The following is a 23,343-nucleotide window of genomic DNA, read 5'->3' on the forward strand; positions in this document are numbered from 1 at the left end:
CTCTCCGGCCCCCAAAGGAAGGCCGAGGGGCCCAGGCCCAGCCTCCCTCCGAGGGCTCAAGGAAGGCGAAGGCGGCAGGCCCCTCCAGGACTGGGGCGCGGAGCGGGGCGGCAGGGGCTCCCCACCGGCCTCCATCCTCTGCCTCCCTGGATCAGGAGGGGCCCCCGGCCAGAGGCCTAGCCCCGAGCCCCAAATGCAGAGCCTCCCCCCCCCCAGATCAAAACAGGCAGAGCCACCTCATGCGAAGAGAGAAAGGAGAGCGCCTCTTTATTTGTGCCCAAGGACAGCATTTTGGGGGAGCGGGGCCTCCGAGTTCCAGACAAAGCTGACCAAGGCCTCAATGTCCTTTGCGTTGCATAGTGCCTTCGCCTGTGAGAGAGTGCGCTTTGCATCTGGAGTGCCTTCGCCCAAGGCCGAGCGCACTTGTCTGTCTTCTGGGCGGCCCCAAGGCAGCACTCGACTCCCCAACAGTTCTGCACCCAAAGGAACAGGCACTTGGTTTCTGCTGCCCCGCGCGGCTCCCTCCCTCACAGCGTCAGAGGAGAACCATGAGCTCAATCCCTTTCCCAAAAACCCTTCTTCTTCTTCTTCTTCTTCTAGACACCTTTCCCACTCAGACTATTTCCTATGTAAACCAGCATCATCCTGGAGGCCTGATCTGCCGCAGGGAATGCTGAACAGCAGGGGTTTTACCATGGAATGCAAGGAGCAGGAAATGAGGCAGAAAGAGGGGCAGCAAAGGGGTGCCCCTCTACAGAAAGGCCAGAGTGCGAGCATGAAGGGGGAGAAGGCTGCCATGCGCCACAGCAGCAGCCAGCAGCAGCAAAGGGCCGTGCCAGCAGCACAGGGGCCCTCCCAGACCCTTCCCCACCTCGGTGTGCCCAAAGAGTGCCGCCCTGGGGCTGCCGCACGCAGCACCCACCACGCAAGCCTCGTGTGAACAGAAAACAGTGGTCCCTGGCAGAATACAATGCTGGGGGTGGTCCCCTACCGGCCCACCCATGTTCCCAGCTGCCAAGTGTGCAAAAAGCCCCAATGACCTCCCCCCGTCCCAGTGCCGCCCAAGAGCAGCAGCACTGCCACCACATGCCCAAGCAAGACTGGAAGCAGGCAGGTTCTCATTCCCCAGTGTCCACTCCTGGCTTGATCAAGCCATAACCCACAGCCTGTGCCAGGCACTCCTTGGCCACCTCAGCCACCTGGGGCTTCTCCTTCACACCAGCGAGGACAGACAGGATCTCCAGCGTCTCCGTCTCCATCAGCTTTGCCGCCAGCTCCTTGTCAGCTGCCACCATGTTCCTCACTACCACTACGCCACGATGCTGGAGGGAGGTGTTGGGGCTGAGCAGGAGGGCCTGCAGGATCTCCAGCCAAGCTTTTGTCTGGGGAAGAGAATGGAGATGGGCAGAGGATGGCCAGTCAGTCTCTGCCCCTGCACAAGAGTACACCAGGCCCAAGGCAGCAGCCTTAAACAAACTAACCGTACGCTTTCTTTGTGCAGACAGCAGCTGGAGAGAAGGGGGTTTGCTTCCCTGAGAGAGAATGCAGGCCAGGTGGGGTGACACAGAAAGGGGAGTAGGTAATGAGAAGGCTGCCAGTGGCTACTTATCATAATACAGCATGACAAGGATGGTTGTCCATTCCCTGGCAAACACAGGGTCAAGGGCACCCATCCAGTCCTGAGCCAGGAAGGTCTGAGGCCCTTTGTATCTAGGCCCAGCTGACCTTAGGGGAGAAGGCAGGGCAGGTGGTATGGCAAAGAGCTCCCCCATGCTACAGACAACTGTGTCTGGGAAAAGACCACTCACCACTAGAGGAATGCGGGTGCAGATCTGGGGTAGCAGCGACGTTAAGACAGCCAGCGTCCCCGAAGCAGCCTGCCGGAGCCGATCCTCCTCCTCTCCACTGTAGAGAACCAGCAGCTTAAGCCGGTCGCTGCCTTCAGCCAGGAACAGTTCAGCCACCTGGACGGCAGATAGGCCTGAGTGAAGGGGTGAAGCCATGCCTTCTTGATGCCCCCACCTCTCCATACACATCACCTCCAGCACTCACCTCTGGGCTCAGGGCCAAGTTGCACATGCACTCAGTAGCTGCCAGGCGTATCATCTCATGCTCCTCAAACATGTAGCCCTCAATCATGGGCATGGCCTTCTCCTTTGCAATCTTCTGCCTGCAACCAAGGCAGACTTCCAGCAGTGACCCCAAGCCCCACAGCAACCTCACCCCACCCAGGTGACACAGCAGGGCCCCCTTTCAGCCATAGCCTTACCTGAGCCGCTCACTGGTCCCAGCCAGGTTGGTGAGTGCCATCAGACCTTCAAAATTCTGCAGGCCAGTGCGGTTCAGGTGCAAGAGGCTCACCAGGGGCCTGACCACCTCATACACCTGCAGAATGAAAGCGCCAGATGAAAGCTACTGCAAAGGTGACCCTGCTCCTCTAGGGACTCTCAGGACCACATCCACCCACCCATCCAGTCTGGTGCCTGGATGCTGAGCCAGTTTCTTTCAAGGAAACACCCTCCTACACACAGTGCACTCTCTGCAACGTCACCCCCCTCCACAGGAGGCATGCCACTCATCCACACTGACCCGTTCGCCTGGGAAGGCCATATCTGGGGCAGTGGTGATGGTGATCTTGGCCAAAGCCTGGGCCGCCTTGGTCTGCCCAGCTTCGGTGCCCTCCAGGGCCAAGGGGATAAGAGCCTAGACATCATGGAGAAAGCAAGAGAGTTAGCAAGGCAGCACTGGCACGGAAGGGGTGCTAGCAAAAGGAGCAATGGGGTCTGATGCTCACCTTGCCCCCTCCAGCCGCTACTATGGCACCTCTATCCTCTGGATCTTCCACAACAGCCAGGAAAACCCTAAGAGAGCAAGCATAATGAAGCCCCTCATTCCCCCAAAGGCTGGCAGATGGAAATCCAGTTCCATGGCACTCATAGATATCATGCTCTGGGTCCAGGACAACTAGAGCATCAATGCCCCTTGTAGCTGCCCCAGGCCACCCAACAATTCCTCCCGGCAAGTTGGAAAGCAGGAGGTGACTAAGGTGGTTAAAAGGGCATGGAAAACAAGCCCTATGGTTTGACTGTGGAGTGGATTCCCTTGCTCATTCCTTTTAAAATAGGGACAGTTGAAAATGCCTCAGGGATACGTTAGTCCTATACCTCCTTGATCAGGTGCAGGACTAGATGCCCCTGGCGTCCCTTCCAGCTCCATAATTCCAAGGGAGCGAAACCCTTCTCACCTGGAGATCAGCTCCCGGCAGGCTGGGCTCAAGGCTGGGCTCTCCTTCTTCACCATGCAAGTGAGTGCTGACACCACGCCAGCACTCAGCAGCTTTTTCACACGCCGGCGCACAAACTCTGGCTTGTCCTATGCAAAGAGAGGGACCAGGGATGAGGAGAAACCTAGGAGGTACCTTCTCCCCTTGTTCCAGGTTTCATTATCCATCACCAGCACTCACCACAAGATCTCAGGCTCCAGGGACACGTCCACAGGCACACACATACACAAAGAAAGACAACCCCCTCCTAGAGCCCAGCCCTTGAAGGAGCCTTGTTCTGACCAAAGCCTCAGCAGCCCAGGACCCATGAAGAGAGTCAGTAAAGAGGCACCGGGGAGGCAGCTGGTTGTGGCAAAGAAGAGACAAGCCTGGCCTCCCACATGCAACCTGCTTTGCACCCTCCTGCATGCTCCCTCAGCTCTCTCACCTTTGGGTGCTTCTCAGGGATGTGCTGCTTAGCATACTTTGCCAGCTCCACCATTTGGGGGTCCGGCTCCTCATGGTCGTAGCTGTTGGTACAGTTCACCAGCGTGGAGGCCACAGCAAACAGGGAGCTCTGGTTTTCTGACTGGGGTAAGGCAAAAATGGGGTGGGGAAGAGAGAGGGAAGTGGATCAGATTCATTACTTTGTTACACCTAGGAAGCATCATGCTCATCTCTTGTAATCTCAAGACTAGACTACTGTCATATTCTATGTGGATTAGCCCTTGAGCACCATTCAGAAACGATACATGTGTGCACACTGCTGACAGACACAGGGATTGCTTGGAGAGCAAGAATTGCTCAGCAATTGCTCTTCTTGTGGGTTTACAAGAGAAGATTTTGAGTCCAGAGGCCCACCATTTGGCAGCTTTGGTCTCCCTTCCTATCTATTCTCATTCCTGGGCTGTACCTGTTTGGATTGCAAGCTGAGACTAAAATGTTTCTCCCAGAGGTGGGGGGAAAAGAGTCTTTGCACAAAGCAAGAACAGTTCTGAGAAGCTAAATACTCTATTACCACCCCACTAATGCAACCAGGGCAGGAAGGGACCTCTCTCCTGCAACAGCGGATCTCTCTCAGGGCATGTTGTCTGGTGAATGGGGACAAGTTGAGTAACTTCAACATCTGTTGAGTGTTGTGTCACATCTCTGTGTCCACATAAAAGATCCATCATTTCACAGCAGAGAGCTGTTCCCAGCCATGTTATGGGGCGGGGGGAGAGAGGGTGCAGAAACCAAGAACGCAAGCAAGAGCTGCCTCTGGGCCCATGTGGCGGAGCAGCCAGCCTGACTCAAGACTCACCCTGGTCAGCTGGAAGAGAGCCTGCAGTGCTGCCTTGTCCTCCAGAAGCTCTTCCTTGACGTCAGCATCCAAGCTGAGGAAGGCCAGGCCTTCTGCTGCCCAGTGCCGTGTGCCAACATCCATGGTCTCATTGCACAGCCACCTGGAAACCGGGCAGGGAACGGCCAAAATACCATCAGCCTCAACCCCCACCACAGGCCCACTTCATTCTCGAGCAGGTATCTCTCCCTCCCCCCCCAACGTCTCATGAGCAGCAGCTACAGAAAAACCCACAGGGAAGGGAAGATGTTATAGGCTGGGCCTTTACCACCAGACCTATAGATGTTGGCATTCTTGTTGATATCACAGTTAAAACATCAACACCTATCCAGTCTCCCATCCATATCTGCCCCCAAAATCAGATGACCATTCCCACTCCAACATATCAGGACACATGTCATACTTGTTGCCCAGTCAGGTCCCAGGAGCCCTCAGGATGCTTCAAGGAGAGGGCTTTAAGAAACTAAAGGCAGCCTGAAGAAGGAAGCCAGGCCCCCACAGCTCATGCTCCATCACAACCTGGGCGACACACACTCACTTGCGGCACTGGTGGGCCAGCTTCAGGGTTGAGCCCTCAGCAAACTGCTTCATGCTGAAGTCCGAGCCTCCCGCCGATCCCAGCTTGCAGAGGCCCTGCAAACAGAGAGTGTGACAGGCACACAGCAGCAGGAGCCGATCACCCCATGGGTGGCTTCCCATTTTTTCCAAGGCTTTTGTCAGGGAACCCAAGGAAGATCCAGAGCAAGCCCTCCTCCCTTCTTCCCTCCCTCCTTCCTTCTCACCACCAAGGCGCGAATCCGGATGCTGTCACGCTGGCTGTGCTTGTAGATTTCCTTCAGGAGTGTAACCCCATTGGCAGTGATGAAGGTGGCGCGCTTGGCCTTGTCTGCTGCATAGATCAGGGCCTCCACAGCCACCAACTGGTCGGCCTCTTGTGAGGAAGCACACAAGGCCAGGATGCCCTCCATAATGCCACTCAGCTCCAGCACCCGATTCCCAGCCTCAGCCGGGCCTTGCAGGAGGCAGGACACTGTCTGGATGGCCCGGAGCTTCCCTGGCACCCCAGGGTCTTGGAACCAGCTTCTGGAAGGGAAAGGGGAGCAGCAGAACCTGCCTCAGAAGTAGCCACTCAAGGTCTGGAAAACCCCAGCAATTTGAGGGTCATCACACCAGCCCCTGTCTCCGATTATGGGCAGAGTATTGCTAAGACCATTATTCAGGAACGGATGGCTGAAAGCTGCTGTCTGGCCTCTACAGCTTAAAGGGCACCAGTGAAGTCACCATGCTGTTGCCTCTGCCCTGGCGCCCTCCCATTTCTCCAGCAGCACCCAGCCTCTTGTGAACGAGGCAGAATTGGGTCCCACAGTTCATGCCCCACTTCCTTCTCCCAGACCCACCTGACGTAATCCTCGCAGAGCCGGTGGAAGTTCTCCCGCTCCCCATCACACTTCAGATCTCCATAGAGCTTGCTCAGAAGGACAGCGGCACTCATGTGAGTGTTCTCTGTCACAGGCAGGCTCCCAGGACTGTGACTGACCGTGCCCCCAACCTCCAGGATTTCTTTGAGTCCTGCAATGACAAACATGCTCACTGGGAGGTTCAGGAGAAAGGACCCCAGACAGGGAAGGGACAAGGAGACCCCCCCCTCAATATGATGTGCCTACCCTGGTCAATGACCCAGAGGGTCAGGCAGTTGTTGGGGTCCTGCAGTGATTTCCGGGGTACCTTGTTGATCAGCAGGTTGAGGATGCTGTCCCGGCCATAGGCAGAGATACCATCCCGGGTCAGTGCCTCCAGAAGTTGCTGGAGCAGCAATTTCACTTCTTTGCTTGTATCTGTAAAAGCAACAGCAGAGAAAGATGTCAGTGCAAGAATCTCCCTGTCACTGGAAGGGGACTGCGGCCACAACAACTTTATAACACAAGACAATCACCAAAGGAGATACTTGGTAATGATCAGAACAAAGAAAGCAAAAAATCTGAAAAGCCCTGTTATCTTTGCTGGACAAGAAACAAGGCAAGGTGGCAGACGCAACTGATACAAAGAGGTTTTTTAATAGACAAGAAATCTGGATATTTATTTATCTATTATGGTATTTACACCCCCCTCTTCAGTCCTAAAGGCTAGACAAAACGTCACCCACAACATGCAGAGCAAACCTGTCACTATGAAAGCGGATGGCCAGACCCTCACCTGGCACCAAGGCGTTGTCCTTCTTGCCAAGACCCTCCTTCTGCAGCCCCTCCTTCAGTGCCTCGAACACGACCTGCAGCAGGTTGTAGGCAGCCAGCGAGACCTGCTCAGCCTCCATCTCCAGGACGGCAAAGAGGCGGTGAGGCCCCAGCTCAGACAGGATGGCCACAGTCTGCAAGAAGTTCAGCTTGCGGTTTGCGAAGACCCTTGGACCCTTTACGGAGGCGCTCTGCTAATTTGATGCAACCTGAAAACTGTTAAGTATGCCTCCTATGCCTTCAGCCAAATCGAAACACCTTGCCCTGTCGACACTTACCCGGGAACGATGCCCGTGGCAAAGGCCGGTGAGGGTCCGGAGGGCCGCCAGCACCATGTCCAACCGGCCCGTGTCCAAGAGTTGCAGCAACAGGCGCACGCCATCGCTCTGGAAAATCTTCTCAGCCCCAGGCTCCTCGCGAGCCAAAACAATCAGATTCTGAGCTGCCTGTTCAGGAGAAGAAGGGCTGCTCAGCCTGGCAAGTGGCTCTAAGTCAAGCGCTTCCACTCTGGAGAGAGTTTCCCCACCAGACTTCACCCAAAGGAGAGGGCAGAGAGCGGCATGCCTCCCACAACCATGGTCCAACTCTCATACCTCTGTAATTGAATGCAACCATCTTCCCATCCACACAAAGAGGCGGAGGAGGAGAGCGGTGCCGCTCCTGTCATGCAGCGCATCACGCTTGTGTGCAACCAGCCACCCGCCCAAAGCAGACTGGGCTGTGGCTGCACAGCTGACGAAAACGCAAGCTAAAGCATTTGCGCAATGCGCCCAATCCCATGAGCCGCCCACTAAAAGGGCTGCCAGTCTCACAGGTTTGTACAGGCGCAGCAGAGCCCCTCGCGCCCCAAATCACCTTTTGCTTCTTGTCCAGATCTTTCTCTTCGCTGTCAAGCAACAGCTTGAACATCTCTTCCACTTTGGAGTCGGTGCAAGACATGGTCCTCATCTGAGCGGAAGAAGCGCTTGGTGAGAGGCCAAGGCCCTCCGCGCCGGGAGAGAGCGCCCCTTGGCTCCATCTGCCAGGGGACCCCGGTGGCCCTGGCAGGGGAGGGCCCCTTGCCGCTGCCTACCTTCTCCTGGACGCTGCTGCCAAGGCTGCGCAGAGCCTCCTGGAAGGCCTTGTTCTTGGGCTCCAGGGCCAGGCAGCGCTGGAGGTCGGAGGCGGCCTGGTCGAGGCGGCCCAGCTTCTGGAGGGCCTGGCTGCGGCGGAAGAGGCTCTTGAGGTCGCGCCCGTCGGCCCTGAGGGCTGCGGGGAGGAAGGGAGCGGCGTCAGGGAAGGGCGCGAGAGAAGCCCCCCCACCCCCTCCGGGGCTTACCTTCTGCTTACCTTCGGAGGCGTCCTCTTCTGCCCGGACGTAGTCCTCCTGCCGGGGGAGACAGAGACAGAGGGAGGCGGTGAGGCTGGGGGCCCCGGGGGAGAGGGGAGAGGGGAGAGGGGAGGGTGCCCTGGGCCCCGGCCTCACCAGCTTCAGGTGGCAGGCGGCGCGGTTGCGGAGGAGGAGGGCGCGCTCTTCGCCGCCTCCCTCGCCGCCCTTCGGGGCCCGGAGGAGGGCGCGGGAGTAGGCGGCCAGGGCCTCCTCGTAGCGCCCCGCCTGGAAGAGCGCGTTCCCCTCCCGGCGCAGATCCGGCAGCGGAGCCCCGGAGACGCCCTTCGCCTCCGACTCCGCCATGGCGCCCGCCCACAACACTTCCGGCTTCCGGCGTCGCGCGGCGATGACGTCAGGGCCGGCACCGGAAGCCCCGCCCCCTACCTTCCGGCGCCGTGGGCGGATCGGCGCCCTCCCGAGGCTGGAAGCGGCCTCTTCCTCCTCTTCGGCGTCCCGGCTTCGTCCTGGCTCCGGGCTCCGGGCGAGGCAGCAGGGGAAGGAGCAGGGCGCCCTCCTCCTCCTCCTCCTTCTCCGGTGGCAGAAGTGCGCCCCGTCGAGGGCCAGCAGGGCCAGCAGCAGGCAGCCGAAGAGCCCCACCGCCAGCACCGGGGCGGAAGGAGGGGCAGGGAACAGCCGCCTAGGAAGCAAGCGAGCGAGCGAGGGAGGGAGTCCCGGGAAAGGCCGCTCCGGAGGCGCCCCGGCCCCTTGCCCCGCGCGGCCCCGCCCCGACTCACCGGAGGGTCCCCGATCGGTTGGCGGCGCCCTCTCCCTCCTCCTCCTCCTGGTCCTCGTCCTCGGGGTCCGGTCGCGGGCAGCAGTCCTTGAGTCCTCCTTCCGAGGAGGCCCTTCCTGGGCGGCAGCAGAAGGCGTGGTCCGGGGGGTCCGTGAGGCGCGGGCAGAAGAAGCCCGGATGGGGGCGCCCCTCGGGACCCAGGTAGCCCTCGCACAGGCCCCGGCTCTGGGCCCCCGCTGCCCCGGGAGAGAAAGGAAGAAGGAGGCCCCTGACCCTCGGGCTCCTCGGAAAGAGAGGGGCCCCTCGGTCATTGTGGGGCAGCAGCCCCCCAGGAGCAGGGCCACAGGGAGAGCTGCTGCGAGGGAAAGGGCCCATGTGCCCATGGCCTTCTGGACAGCCAGGACACTCTGACAGCCTGCGCACAGAGAGGGGCAGTGGATGCACCCCATGGATGCCCATTGGCACATCTGCCAGGACCACTGGCAGCCCGTACCACCGAGGGCCTCGGTTGCCCCCTTTGGACCCACGCTGGGGGAGAGCTCCATGTTGGAGGAAGGGGGCAAAGGGGTGCCAAGGGCCCCGTACCTGTCCAGAGGAAGGCCAGCGGCAGGAGGGCGAAGGAAAGCCTTGGCGGCGGTGGCGGCACCATCTTCCCAGCAGAGAGGCAGCGCTGTCTGGGGAAGGCAGTGCAGAAACCACACGGACCGACCTCCAGCTGCCCAGCTCTCCCGCCTCCATCCCAAGGACCATCAGGCGCCTCCCCAAAGCCATTAGGCCTTGCCGGTGGTGCTGCTGATGCCGGGGCTGCACTTAGCGCTCCTCTCCACGGGGACCTTGCCAGGCTGGGGGCCAGGAAGCCAAGGATCCATTACGGAAGGGAGGCAGCTAATGCAGGAGCAGGAGGCAGCGGCAGCAGCCCAAACCAGGCCTGGCACACGAAGCATTGCAGCAGCAAACCACAGCGGGGGCGGGGGCAGGTCCTCCACTTCCAGTCTCTTCTGCACTTCTGGAAGGAACCCACTGCCCCCCCAACCTGCCAAAGCTTCTGAAAGGCCAGCACAAGCCTTATCCGGTGGAAAACTCAAGCACCATCTGGCTAGGCATTGTTGAGTGGCAGCCCTTGGCTGTGATGGGAACTGCAGTCCAACATCTGGAGGGGGCCACGCCATCCCAGCATCTAGCCTAGGGCCTGGCAGCCCCTTCCGGGAGGCTTGGCCTCTCAGCCCCAGAGGAAAAGGCAGGATCCCAGAGCAGCAGCACATTCTGCAAGACGAAAAGGGAGAGCCATGAAAGAAGAAGCACTTTTCTTCCTCTGCTCTTCTTGAGTTCTTCTCTGCGATCATTAAAAAGATGCCACAAGACTCTTGGCAGCTGCTTTTGTCACAACAAGATGTGGCTCTGACTCTCATTCTCTTGTTTAGGTTTCCCTGGATCTGGGGCAGGGAAAGTCTGGCAGACTATGCCTGCTACAAGCCTTGGGCCTGAGGGGTGTCTCCCCCCAGGTTCAGGAAGGAGCCTCCTGCCTGCCTTTCCACAACACAGGTGAACACCACCTGTCCCGCAGTTGTGGCTCTGGAGCGGAGAGACTGCCATGGAGCAACCCAGAGAGTCGGGAGCATAGCTGCGGCATAGACAGCTCTGACCTGGGTGCTGGCGTCACTGGGCACTGGTCTTCTTTTTGGCAGGACATGCCAGAACTGGGCCTGGGACCCAGATGCTTAGGGTGTCTGGATGCAGACCATTGTGCCCAAGCCTCTGTCGTGCCCCATGGAGCTCCCAGTGCCCAGTTTTCCAGAGGTGACTTTCCAGTATTGCTGGGAGCTGGCGGCTTCTCCAAGAGAAGTTAAGCACTAGTCCTGTCACATCCCCCCCCCCCCCCCGTTTCCTAGAAGCTGCCTTGATCCTATGAGAAGAGGCAGGATATAAATAAAAATTTATTATTATTATGATTGTTATTATTATTAGAGTGTTTGCTGACTGGGCAACAGGAGATGAACTCTGTCCCTGACCTGGCTTGCCTGCGGTGGCCACAAGCCACTGGCCCTCATGAGGGGGCAACATAACATGCCTTCCTCTCCCTCCGCCGCCTCCTGCTGCCCAGGACCATTGTGGCTGCAGTCCCTTCTGGGAGTAGCCATAAGCCCCAACCCAGGAATCGCCAGAGCCTCCAATGCTTGTCTTGTCTGCAAGTTCTTGCTTATGTGCCAAGGAGGCTGCTGGCAGCCAGGATGCATCCTAGCAAAAGAAGCAGCTCCGTGGGATAAGGAATGGTCCCCCAGTCTGGCACCATGCACCCTGACTGCCCCCATGGGAACCTGAGGCACCCCAGGGCCTTCATTTGGCAGTGGTGGTCTCTATGGCAGCCCTGGGTCCTAGAGGCAGGTGGTGCCCAAAAGGCCCCATTAGGCGCTTCTGTTTGTAAGATGAGTGGTGTGCGGAACTCTTGCGTTTCCTCCAGTTACATACATACAGGTGCATGAGGTTTTTATGTTAGATGAGTGCAATGATCCCAAAGGTTAGCGGCTGTGGAGGGGGAGGAGAGGATGCAGAGGCCCACGTTGGGCAGGGTTTAGTCTCAGCTTCTGTTTGCCCAGGACAGGCATGTGACGCATCACATTCAACCCACCTGGGCTTCCTCATAGCAACATTGCTGCAGCCTCCTGGTTCTGTGCTTCCCTTGGAACCGAAAATCCTGAAACGGGGCAGAAGAGCCCAACCCTTCAGTGAAATAGCACATGGCTGAGAATCCCACTGCTGTCATCCATCCACTGCTTTACCATGTCCCCCAAACTCAGAATTGAGGTCAAGCTTCCAGCTGAGGCAGCCCTGACTCCATGTGCAGGAAGACGCGGCTGCCAGGCAAAGTAGTCCTGATCACTCCCCTGGTACCCTCCTGGACTGAACGGCGAGGCTCCTTAACCACCTCCGTGTTGGGCTAAATAAACTGGAGGATCCTGGATAGGTTGCGGGGAGGGGCTAGTGCTGCTGCTCAGCTTGTGGCTCAAGACGTAAAACGGCACTGAAAGGGACCTGACAGTTATCTAGTCCAAGTCCCATTTGCAGGAAACCAGTGCTCCTGAAAAGTGCCATGGAACCTCTGCTTAAAGCCCTCCACATCTTTGGGAATCTACATGGCTTTGGCTTCTCCAGTCGAGTTTAGAAGAATACCACTCTCTCGCCGCAATTCAGCAAGACGCAAAGGACAACTCCAGAGCCAAATGCTTTTCAAATGTTTTCTCAAAGCTTCTTCCTAGCTCTAGGAAGCTCACACACTTCATTACCTTCCAGTGTTTGCTACATCATCAAGTCTGCCATCCCTCAGTGGGCAGCCGAGGGGAGAACATCCAGCCTCCCTCCCTGAGAGTGGGCAGGGCAGGGGCTGAGGCTGGGCTGGGCTTTCTCCAGTGTGCCCCTGCCGCCCCCAACACTCCTCCGGTCGCACATCACCCTGAGCAGCTGGGATCACAATGCCCAGGCCTTTGTGTCCAAGGACTTCACATGTTGGCAGCAATGCGGCGGCTGCCACTGGGTTTTGCCACAGCATCTTTGAGAAAAAATAAATAAAAACACAGCAGTTTGGCCTTTGCAGCGCCCTGGCTGTGCTCCCCAACCTTCAAGGCAACACTTGGCAGGCCCTGAGGCAGGGAGCGGAAGAAAGATGCATCCACAGCCAGACCCTTCTGCTATACCTGGCTGGCCGTTATCTCCAGTTTGACTCAGTCTGGCCAGGGGTGCTACCCGAGGCGAAGGCGGAAGGTGGCAATTTCCATGGGATCTAAGTGGACAACAGTGCTGTTGAGCGGCGAAGGGGCCAGTGGATACATCAGTGTCAAGGAGTAGGGCTGCAAGGAGGCCACTTCCAGGCCTTGGAACAGCCCCCCCAGGGCCACCTGAGGGGCGAAAAGGTCTTGGTTAGGAGGGCAGAGGCAGCACCTAAGCCAGACAAGGAGGCCCAGACCCACCCCACCCACCTATTTCCCCTGACCCACCATGCCCTGGGTGGTGGTGCAGTTGAAGCCCAGGTTCCTGGCCTCCAGGCCGCAGTCAAAGCCCTTCCGGTGCAGGATCAGAGCCATCTCAGTGGAGGGCAAGGAGTCATCCTGGGAAAATACAGTCAGGCATCAGCATGGCAAGCTGAGAACCAGCCAGACTGGAGGAGGGAAGTGGGGAGGCCTCCATATGGTGGAGCACATGGGAGTCCCCCAAACGCCTCCTGTTCGGATGAGCTCTTTGCTTAAAAAGGCGCCACAAGAGTCCCTCTGCTTACCTCTGCCTCCACCCTTTCTGTAACTGAATGAAACTAAGATTGGTCTCTCTCTCTCAGTGATGGGTTGGGGGGCGCACCCAGAGCTCACCTCTCCTTGCAGGCTGCGCAGGTTGAGGAGGTGGAAGTCGCAGGGGAGGGTGGCTGTCAAAGGCACAAAGGACCGCAGGGCCGGAGGTAAGGGCTTCTCCGGGGCGAGCGGCATGGCCAGCACCTCAGTGTTCAGTTGCATGGAGCTCATGTGGCTCAGCAGTGATGGGAAGCTGACTGGCTGGCCATCCAGGACCTGTGGCCACAAGAACTGGTGGGTGAGCACGCAAGGACAGGGCACCATCCCTGGGGCAGGGCTGCTGGAGAAGGTTGCTCGCAGGTGCAACTCCCACTCGACCCCACAAAATCTCTATGCTATGGCCACTGAGCTATGAGCTGGGCTAACACACACGTGCACACACAGGGCTGCCGGCTACGTCACCACCAGCGAGCGCACAACACAGGGCTGGGTTTTACCTCTGGGCCGCCGGCCTTGCTGCCGGGGAAGACCAAGTCTCTAAGCACGGAAGCCAGTTTGGAAAAGAGGCTGGAGCGCTGGGGAGGGGGTGACGAGAACAGCAGCCGCGTTATCAGGGCAAAATGGTTACCCAGCCCTTGCGAGAGGAAGGCTGGGCCAGGTGGGTGGTGGGTGTGCTCCCCCAGGGCATCCCACTTGTTCGCATCTCCCACTTTGACCTTGTTTATCACTCCCTCAGAATGGATCCCAGGGCATTTCTGCTTTCAGAGAGGGGCACTGAGCTGCCCTGTCCTCAGTTTTCCTAAGGAATCCTGGCCTGTAAATTAGGACGAATTTCTGCCCCCAGGCCCCTCAGTGGGTTGCTTGGATAGCTACAGATGGCAAGGAAAAAGCACCATCCCCTGGAAGCCCACTTCTGGCTTTGAAAGCCACATATTTTGGGAGGTTAAATAGTGCAGGCGGGGCTCCCACATATTTAAAGGGGGAATACTGACTCCAGCAGGAGCAGATCAGGCAGCCAAGGGCTGCAACACAACCCCAAAGGTTGCGCTTTGCCCAGCCTTGGATTACATAGGTATTTGGCACTTACCCTTCTCACACTCAACATATAAAGAGTGAAGCTGTTTTGGGTTTTGTCTCCAATATACTTGAACAGGCAGAAAAGCAGCTGGAATTAGCTGCCTGGGGATTGGGGCCAAGAAACAGGTAGGAGGGGGAGGGAGAGGCCACCTTGCAGACTCATCACAGGTGAATAACTAATGGGAAGGTGCATAACAAATGGCAGCCCTGAGCACCTCGGGGCTTTCCTCAGCAAGGGATGCCCAGTGATGGCCAAGTCTTTCCATCACCCGCCGGAGGCAGCCCCACTTTGGGATCAGTGTGCAGGCAATGGCTTCCCTCCCAGGAAGAGCAACATGGGCTAGACTCACCGCAAGGTTGTTTGTGGCAGGAGGAGCTGCCAGACATCACCTGCAGCAAGTGGATTGCGAGCAGAACCCATGTCTTGTTCCCTGCAGGGCCTTCCCATAAAACTCTGGCATGGGTCCCTCGCCCCTGACACCCATGCACTTGTGCAAAGGCTAAAAACCCCAAGGCAAGGGGCAATTGAGGGAGAGAGAGAGGGGAGGAGATCCCAACAGCCCCCAGCCTGCACTCGGCACCTTGTTGGCTTGGCTGTGTCGCTCCAGGAGCAGACGGAAACGGTTGCAGGTCCGCTTGTTGTCTTTCAGCCCTTGTCCGAGGCCCCGGTTGTCGTCCTGCATGAGGCGCCGGTCGAGGATCACCTCCAGCTGGCCTGCAAATCAGGAGAAGGGAGGAAAAGTGGGGAGTCAGGGAACCCCCCAACACAGGCCTCTCTCGCACAGCTGCGAATCAGCCAAGGAAGCGCCTTTTTTCCCCAGGGGGCAGCTCAAGCATCTGGGGCTGAGCTCTGTTTGCCCCACACACCCTCCGCTCACCATTATTGAGGCTGGAGACACCCAGGGCCTGGGCTGTGTGTAAGGTCAGGCGAGTCTGCATGTCCTGGATGTAGGCCATAACTGGCATGGGGTAGAAGTTGGCCTGGAGGGGCAGCTTCTTCAGGTACTGCCGAGGCTGGATCTGCCAGGAAAGAGGATGGGAAGGAAGTCTCCCGGGGTGTGCGCACGCATGGCAACCACTCCAGCCACACCACTGTCTTGCCTCTCATCCATCTTCCTCCCAAATACCTGGAAGCCATTGAGGTCAGTGAAAAACGTCCCCTGGCTCTCAATGTCTGTACTGAACCGCAATGCCAGCTCCTTGTTGACGTGGTCTCGGATGTCCACCAGGCAAGAGATCTCCAAGGAGAGCCCATCCACCCCTGCGAATGAAGGCAGCATTGAGGGCAGCAAGAAAGGGCCCACCGCTACCGCTACTCCCCACAACCCAAAGAGCAGCAAATCCACCCATGCTGACCCCGCAAGCCCTCACCTGGCACATTGTAGAGGCGAACTAGTTCCTGGACATGCTGGTAGTACACAGCCACCTCTGAGAAGAATGGTCCCTCGGACACTCGAATCAGGGGAGGGTCCTTGGGGACATAAGGCTGCCAGGAAGAGGCAGGTAAGAGGACAGAGGGAGCAAAGGGGCCATCTTTGGGGGCCCAGATTGCCCCATCCCACCCACCCCCAGGTCAGCCCCATCCAGACCTTGGCTTCTCCGTCAGGCAGGAAGAGGTAGGCGCCACTTTTGTCCTTGGTGCTCCTGGTCCCATAGATGAGGAACTGGCTGGTCAGCCTCCGCTCCTCTTCACCTCCAGGTTGTGCCACACTCTGGCCAAGGAACAAGTGGAGCCTCCGTGAGCCCCATCGCCTCCGCCTTCCTCCTCCTCCTCTGCCGCCTCCCCCCAAGTTCCCTGTGGGGCTCCCAGGCCCCAGCCCAGCTGGTCACCTTGAGTGCTCCACTGGGCCCCGAGAAACAAGCCCTCATGTGCTGGTTCTCCAGGCAGAAGTCATCCGGGGCTGCAGGGATGACTTTCACCGGGAAGGCCTCGTACTTGCGCACGGGAAGATCGCGGCCGTTCAGGAAGAGGCGCATGGAGGACTTGAACGTGTTGTGGCTGTCATAGGACTTGATCAGCTGCAGGACGGTGAGGCCCAGCGCTGGAAGCCGAAGGATGACAGAGACCTGGTGGCAAGAGCACAGGGTGGGAGAGGGAAATTGCCATCCTTCCCTGACACACCACACAGGCATCAGGTACCCCCATACGTCTGGGGAATGTGGTACTGTGTAGGTATGCACAGACACATGGGGCTTCTCAAAGGAAGTAGACTACACTACCCTCCAGGAGCGAAGGAGCAGCTGGGTTCATCCCCACCCAGCCCAGAGAAAGACAGAGTACTCATCTCATCAGAAAGGTTCTGTCACGAATCTTAGTCCAGGGGTGAATGCTGCCTATGTGTCCCCAAAATAATATTTTGAAACAGTGGTGCAGTGGGGGGTGTAGCCCTTGGTGTCATGGAAGGCCATTGCAGCCCCACAGCCCTGGCACTGGCTCACTGTTGCACTACTCATTTGGGGCTCTGAGTCAGCTTCACCCTTCCACCAGCTCCATGCTCTCCCTCCACAGCTGACCAGGCCCCCAAACTACCTGGAAGATGTCGGGGGCCATGTCCGTGGCAGAATTCCACTGAGCGCTGAGCTGGACAGCCAGGGGCTGACCCTCCTCATTCAGGACCCGGACGCGCGGCGTGTTCACCAGGAGGGACACCACGCTCAGGCGCTCTTGTTCCAAGGAGTTGAACACGACCACAAACCTGTATGGATGGGCAGGGAGACTGGTCAGCTCCATCCCATCAAGAGACAGGAAAGCCCAGAATTATTAAACATACATACACATAAAAATGGGGGGGGGGGGTTTCCCCATGGATGAACTTGGAAATCATAGCAACGAAACATTTTTTCTTTAAGGCAGACATGAGACAGAATGAGTGAATTGCTTTTTAAGACAAAGTTTCACTCACACCCCTGTACCCAAGTCAGACTCACAGAATTAGAGACGGGTAATTGCTGTGCAAATGCTGGAATGGCCTTCTCAGTCCCAAATATAAGGGCCCTAAATAGCCTCAAGGCACCAGATTCCATCTGATCTTGGGAGCCAAGCAATGTCAGCCACAGTTAGTACTTAGATGGGAGATCACCAGGGACTACCAGGTGTTACAGGCTATATTTCAGAGGCTGGAACTGGCAAAACTACTACTACTACTACTATTATTATTATGCTTTATTTATATAGTGCTTAGATTTACACAGCGCTGTACATACAAACAATAAAATAGATAAAGTAAACCTCTCTCTCTCTTCAAAACGTAAGGCTCTGTAGTTTTAAAAGCTACCTAAGTTATGAATCATGCATTTCTTGTTTCTAAAACAGTAAAATATATATATATATATATATAGACTTGCTCTGGAAGTATTTTATCCAAAACCTGACTCTCCCAGTCTACCACCAACAAAAAGAAACCAAAAGATTTCACAGTTTCGGGGAGTTCTGTGTCCCAAACCCGACTCTAGCCCTGGCTCTTTGTGGCCATGTTCCTCCCAGGCAACCAACCACGCGCCGCCAGTTTTTGGACTCACGGCTCTGGCAGCATCCCCTGCCCCCCGAGTCCACCCACACCCACCTTGGGGCAGCCTCCAGCTTGATCACAGTTTTCTCCGGCAGGGAGTCCTGATTGAGACGCGTCTCGTCCTGCAAGGGAGAATCAGGGCACACCCAGGGTGCCCCAAAGCCCTGTGAAGGAGACACTGGCCCAACCCGCCCAAGGGCCACTTGGGCCTCCCTCCTGGGACACAGCCCTCGCCACGTGCAGCACAGCTACTGACACTGGCCCACTGCCCCACATCCTGCCCCAATCTTTTCCCGTGGGATTCGCCTCAGGTGCAGAGAAAGTGGGCACTGCCACTCACTGCACTGAGGAAGGGCTCTGCCAGGCCATAGTGGTAGGTCTCCTTATCTGCCAGGACCAGGTAATGGGCAGCATTGATGATCACACGCTTGACATTCATCAGGGAGTGGAGCAGCCTGCAGACATGTTTTATGGAGCATGGGGGGGGAAAGGGGGAGACCCATGAGCCACAGGAGCCCCTGGAGGCCTTTGTTGCCCTGCTTTCCCCTTCAAGCCATAAATTATGGCACTTACCTGACACCGTAGTCCACAACTACAGCCTCCTTGGCTGTGCCAGTGATAGCATCATGGTGCTGGAAGAGGCCCAGGTTTCGCCGGGCGTCCGTAAGCAGGGCATAGTCTGAGAGTGGATATTTGCTGTCCATCCCAGCATGGCGAGCATGACTCACAGCCAAGCTGTACAAGATCTCAGCGCCACTGGGGTGAAAAGGACTAATTTAACAGGGGCCTCCCCTCAACATGGGCCCTGCCCTGCCCTGATCACCATTCCAGACCTCCCCTCCAAACACTCCAGGGCCTGCTCACCGGAGATGGGCCTCCAGCACACGGCCCATGCTCTTGTAGAAGGGCCGGGAGGTGTAGTAGCCGGTCCAGTAGTGGTCCTCTCGGTCTGCGTAGGAGAAGAAATCCCCGCTGACCACTGGAAAGCCAGGTGGCTGCATGCCTGGGACGATGCCCGTCTCTTTGTACAGGGCATCAAAATAATCCGAGAGCGTCCCAAACTGAGCCTGCAGGAGAGCAAGATGCAAGGCATTCTGGGCTACAGAAGGAATTGCCATGCCAAAAGGATGACCAACTGTCTGAGACACCCCTGGGCTCCAGGGAGGGGCTATGTGCCCATACAGTGCCCTACAATGAAGAAAAGAGGGGCTGCTCCATGGAACAGGGATAGGCACCCTAAAGCCCTCCAGATCTTTTGAATTCCCATTGGCTGCAGGCAAGGAATTCTGGGTGCTGGTCCAGTGTACCTGGAGGGCACCAGGCAACCCAGCTTTGAATGCAACAGAGCCAACTTTTGCTTCCCCAGGGGCAGGTGGCACCAGTCAAGCGCCCCCTCCATCTCCTTTACCCCCCTGGCAGTGGGGGTACCTGCACATGGAGGTCAGGATGGGCATTGAAGAAGTCAAAGAGACGCTGGTAGTTGAGGAACTGGGCGTCCCACTCCTGGGGCTTGTCGTAGCGGAAGTCGTCTCCCAGTGGCACCAGCAGCACCTTGCTCCGATAGAGCTTAGACTTCTTCCGGTACTGGTCCAGCAGGAGCTGGGCCCTGGTGAGAGTGGGAGGATGGTGGGATCAGCATCCTTGCCAACATAGCTCCAAAGGGGGCTCTTTGCCAGCACCCCAGTGTCATTGCCAGAAACATGGGGGCCCCACAGGTACATGTGAGGGGGCAGGTGTGCCAGGGCAGAGTGCCCAGAGCCAGGGAAGCAGGAGATCGGTTGGTGCTGGGGAAGGAGGCAATCCAGGGGGATGGGCTGCAGGAAATAAGGGGTGCCCCCTTCCTCTCTTCCCTGACCCCACCAGGAGTGGGTGCCAGAGGTGACTCACCGCTCAGCCACATTGGCGCTGGTGATGGCTTTGGGTGGCACTTTCCAGGGGCAGTTGATACGCCCCCCTGGCAGGCGCTTGAAGTCAAACTGGCAGCAGATCTTGGGGTCAGGACCACAAGTGTGTGGCACATCGTAGCTGTAGAAGGGCATCATGTGGCAAAGGATGTCTGTGCTGGAGTCTGGATCTGAGGAGGCCCAAAACAGAGATGTGAGAATCTCGGTTTGGGCCGGGGGGAGCTGTAAGGAGTCTGGGGCTTCTTGGGTTGGGGGATAACTTATTGCCCTCTGAGAGGACGCTAGGAGACCATTTGCAGAGCAAGCGGCCACCTGCCATCTTCCCAAAGGGGCCAGAGAACACAGAGTAAGCCTCACCCCAGCTTTGCCTCCACATGAACTCCAGATTCTTGGTAGCTGCAAAGTGCTTCTTGATGGCGTAGTGGACCCGCTGGATGAGCATACTGGTCAGGTTGGCACGGCGCAGGATGTATGGCATGGTGGCGCTGTGGCCAAAGGGATCTACGGCCCAACCAGACCGTGGCATCACCCCTGGAGAACAAGGAGCAGAGGAGGCCTTGGAAGGGAGGGAGGGAGGGAGGGACGAACCTGGGCTCTCCTGGTTTACTCACGATTAAAAAAAAAGCTCTGTGAAACTGAAAAGCCAAATTCCAATTGCCCCGAAGGTTCAATAGAAGCTATACCTCAGCTTCTCTCCTGTCCTTTGGAGCCAATGTAGGCTCAGAATGCGCCTCTGTTGCTCCCACCTGCCCACAGACCTCAATGGAGCATGCGCAGCACATGTGGAGGCTTGCTCACCAATATTCTTCTCCAGCCACTGGTGTCCTTCGATGAGCTGGTCGATCATGGCAAAGTAGTGGGAGTTGGCTTCGTCCGGCATCACCCAGCCTCCGGTCGCCATCTCCAGCTGCCCATTGCCCACAAGCCTGTGGGGGAGGAGGGCAAGTCAGAGTCAGGAGTGCCTGGGAGACATCCACTGCCATTAGTCAGTATTTTGATGCCTTTTTAAAATAAATAAAGACATAAAATTCTCCAGGAACCCATAAAGGATACATTTGGTTAAAACGTCATGATAAAACAACAACAACAACAACAACAACAACAACAGAGCATGCACATCTTCATTTTAAAAGTCCTAAGGCACAAATGTCAAAGATGGTGATCCTGCAGCTAGAAACCGGATCCAGCGAGGAGGAGGACGGAAGCCACTCTCCCCTGCCTTCCTCAGGAAGAGGGCCTTTTCACGGCTGGCACGTTAAAGCAGGAAGGACTGGATGTGCCAACGCAGGAGACCCATATGGGCAGAGGTGCTGCTCCTCTGAAAACAGTCTCCCCCCAAATTTCAATGGACAATGCCCCCCACTGCGTGCCCCCCAGCCTCTACCTGCGGACGGCAGCCCGTTTCTGGGCACTGATGTTGTCCCACCATTTGGAGAAGAAGGAGACCTCGGACCAAATGAAGCGCCGCCGCGGGTCCTCCTGCAGCTTGGTCACCATGCTGTTCAAGATGTGCTGCGTCTGGTCGAAGTAATACTTGTCAAAGGTCTTGATCCAGCCTTGGTGGGGCAGGAAAGAAGAGCATCACTACGGACCCCCAATGGCACCTCAGGTGGTCTCCCCACTGCCCTCCCGTTAGCTCCTGGCGGCGGAGGAGGAGTCTCTTGGGCCAGCGGCTCCAGCCAGCCACTCCGGGGTTACGGGCAGCTGGCTGAGGAAGGCCTTCCTGAGGGAGTCTGTGTCTGCAGAAGGATTGGGCTTGGCCAGGGCCCCCTGGCCTTTGCCCTTCAGCGGCCTCCTCAGCACATGTGCAGGGGACCGTTCCCAGGGGGGCCGGGGCTCCGGGTGTGAGGTTTCGGAGGCTGAAGGCAGCGGGTGAGGCCAGGGCTGTGGCTGGTGGTGGTGCCAGGAGAGGCCTCCCGGCCAGGGCAGCTAGCCTGGCCCAAGGCCTACCTGGGTCGTTGTGGGAGTGGGGCACCACGAAGACCCGCAGGCTGCCCTCGTCCCACTCGTGGGGTTCGTAGCTGATGTCGAAGCCCTGCTTCCAGACCCCGCCGTCCTGGTTGTCGAAGGGCAGCGAGGCGGAGACGGCCATCATCTGCGGAAGGAGGCCAGGGCTAGCCAGGGAGGGTCCCCACCGCCCTCTCCCCCCGCCCCTCTCCCGAGCCTCAGGCCCAAGGGCTGGGGCCACGCTCCCCGGGCGGCTGACCTGCAGGGCCGCCTGATGCTGGTGCTGGTGCTGCTGGGCCCGGGGCCTGCTGCTGCTGCTGCTGCTGCTGCTGCTGCTGCTGCTGGCGGTGCTGGTGGCGGTGCTGCTGCGGAGGGCGAAGCGGCAGTCCTGGGGGGCCAGGGCCAGGAAGGTGGGGCGGCCCTCGGGGGGCAGGAGCCAGGAGCCGTTGGGGAGGCGGAGGGGCAGGGCCGGGCCGGGGAGCCCCGAGCGGCCCTCCCGGGGCCCCCCCTGGGCCTGGGCCTCGGCGTTGGCGGTGAGCTCCAGCACCGAGTCCTTGATGTGGCTGATGATCTCGTGGTTCTCCTCCAGGAGCTGCTCCAGCTGCTCGATGCGGTTCTGCAGCACCGAGATCTGGCTCTGGAGAGGAAGCGGGAGAGAGGGGGGCTTCAGCGGCCGGGGCCGGCCCTTGCTCGCTCGCCTGACTGCCTGCCCCGGCGGCCGGAGGGAGGGAGGAGGGGCCCCGCTGCTGCTGCTTCTGCTACCGCTGCTGCTGCTGCTACTGACCCGGGGGAAGCTGGCGGCGCCGGGGCTCCTGGCCGGATCGGGCTGGACGCGGTCGAGCATCAGGTAGAGCGAGAAGACGGCCACGCAGAAGATGGCCGCCCCGCACACCGTCACCTGCTTCTTCAGCTTCATCCCGGAGCCCGAGCCAAGGGCCTGCAGCTGCGGGAGAGGGAGAGGGAGCCGGAGCCTCCCAGGGAAGAGCTGGAGCGGCGGCGGCGTCAGGGGCCCCGGGGAGGGGAGCCGGGGGCCGGCCGGAGCCCAAGGCAGGCAGGCAGGCAGGCAGGCAGGCAGGCAGGCAGGCAGGCGGAGCTCCTCCTCGGGCCGAGGGAGGGAGGGAGGGAGGGGTGGAGCGGGGCCTTCTTCTGGGCAGGGCTCAGCCCCAAGGAGGCCTTCCCGATCCCGAGCCAGGCCCCGGAGGCCCAGCCGAGCGTCCGAGGCAGCCCTGCCAGGGAGAGCCGGAGCAGGAAGAGGAGGAGGAGGAGGAAGAGAGAGGCCCCGCCGGCCGCGGATCCGGAGATGCTGATGGCGAACCTGAACGGAAGGGAGGCGGCCTGGAAAGACCGGGCGGAGGGCTCCAAGGGCCCCCCAGCCCCAGGAAGGAGCCCTCCCTCTGCGTCCCCTGCAAGGGCGGCGGCGGGGCCCGGGGCCTCCCTTCTCCCTCCTCCGGGGCCCTTCAGGGGCGCCTGGGCGGCGTGTCTCTACCCGGAGGGACTGGGGGGGGGGGTCTGGGCTCTGCTCCGGGGAAAGGCCCGCTGCTCTGGGGGCCTTCTTTGGGCCTCTGGGGAGGAGGGAGGGAGGGAGGGCTGCCCTTGCTGCCTTCAGGCTTCTTGCTGCAGATGCTGCTTGGGATCCTGTTATTGGTCATTACTTTTCTTTTGCCTGCCATCCTTCTTCTTCCATTCTACAGTTAG

At 58.6% G+C, this 23,343-nt stretch overlaps 3 protein-coding genes across 8 annotated transcripts; all 3 read right to left on the reverse strand.

Moving 5' to 3' along the window:
• Positions 1-237: 237 nt before the first annotated feature.
• Positions 238-8,525, reverse strand: LOC149307542 (protein unc-45 homolog A-like). 2 transcript variants are annotated; one of them, XM_089539416.1, is made up of 19 exons: positions 8,301-8,525; positions 8,165-8,201; positions 7,908-8,083; positions 7,691-7,783; positions 7,114-7,281; positions 6,798-6,969; positions 6,269-6,439; positions 6,002-6,173; positions 5,387-5,684; positions 5,143-5,237; positions 4,566-4,707; positions 3,711-3,851; positions 3,245-3,372; positions 2,795-2,861; positions 2,590-2,703; positions 2,270-2,385; positions 2,053-2,170; positions 1,809-1,964; positions 238-1,382 (listed from the first exon to the last, which is right to left on the reverse strand). In XM_089539416.1, exons 1-19 carry the CDS (start codon positions 8,505-8,507, stop codon positions 1,119-1,121), a joined length of 2,835 nt encoding a protein of 944 aa, XP_089395542.1. In that variant the 5' UTR covers positions 8,508-8,525; the 3' UTR covers positions 238-1,118. The 2 variants fall into 2 exon arrangements, with proteins under 2 accessions (XP_089395542.1, XP_089395541.1); XM_089539415.1 differs by having other exon boundaries at positions 5,387-5,687.
• A 31-nt stretch (positions 8,526-8,556) lies between these two features.
• Positions 8,557-9,687, reverse strand: LOC149307543 (uncharacterized). The gene is made up of 3 exons (XM_089539350.1): positions 8,939-9,687; positions 8,627-8,841; positions 8,557-8,588 (listed from the first exon to the last, which is right to left on the reverse strand). Exons 1-3 carry the CDS (start codon positions 9,685-9,687, stop codon positions 8,557-8,559), a joined length of 996 nt encoding a protein of 331 aa, XP_089395476.1.
• A 2,400-nt stretch (positions 9,688-12,087) lies between these two features.
• On the reverse strand, positions 12,088-22,600 carry LOC149307544 (alpha-mannosidase 2x-like). 5 transcript variants are annotated; one of them, XM_089539413.1, is made up of 23 exons: positions 22,433-22,600; positions 22,030-22,285; positions 21,942-21,953; positions 21,652-21,840; positions 21,086-21,257; positions 20,500-20,627; positions 20,059-20,232; positions 19,685-19,871; positions 19,226-19,403; positions 18,662-18,864; positions 18,371-18,553; positions 18,138-18,252; positions 17,852-17,919; positions 16,819-16,984; positions 16,119-16,355; positions 15,878-16,000; positions 15,660-15,774; positions 15,416-15,549; positions 15,167-15,308; positions 14,870-15,003; positions 13,293-13,487; positions 12,927-13,037; positions 12,088-12,827 (listed from the first exon to the last, which is right to left on the reverse strand). In XM_089539413.1, the coding sequence occupies exons 1-23, from the start codon at positions 22,562-22,564 to the stop codon at positions 12,672-12,674; spliced, it is 3,510 nt and encodes a 1,169-aa protein (XP_089395539.1). In that variant the 5' UTR covers positions 22,565-22,600; the 3' UTR covers positions 12,088-12,671. The 5 variants fall into 5 exon arrangements, with proteins under 5 accessions (XP_089395539.1, XP_089395538.1, XP_089395540.1 ...); XM_089539412.1 differs by lacking the exon at positions 21,942-21,953 and adding an exon at positions 13,709-13,786 and having other exon boundaries at positions 21,652-21,833; positions 22,026-22,285; XM_089539414.1 differs by lacking the exon at positions 21,942-21,953 and adding an exon at positions 21,908-21,925 and having other exon boundaries at positions 21,652-21,796; positions 22,007-22,285.
• Between the last annotated feature and the right edge of the window lie 743 nt (positions 22,601-23,343).

Source organism: Sceloporus occidentalis, unplaced genomic scaffold (genome assembly GCF_023333645.1).
Source record: "Sceloporus occidentalis isolate IW3139 unplaced genomic scaffold, rSceOcc1.0.p SCAF_9, whole genome shotgun sequence".
NCBI classification, from domain to species: Eukaryota; Metazoa; Chordata; class Lepidosauria; order Squamata; family Phrynosomatidae; genus Sceloporus; species Sceloporus occidentalis.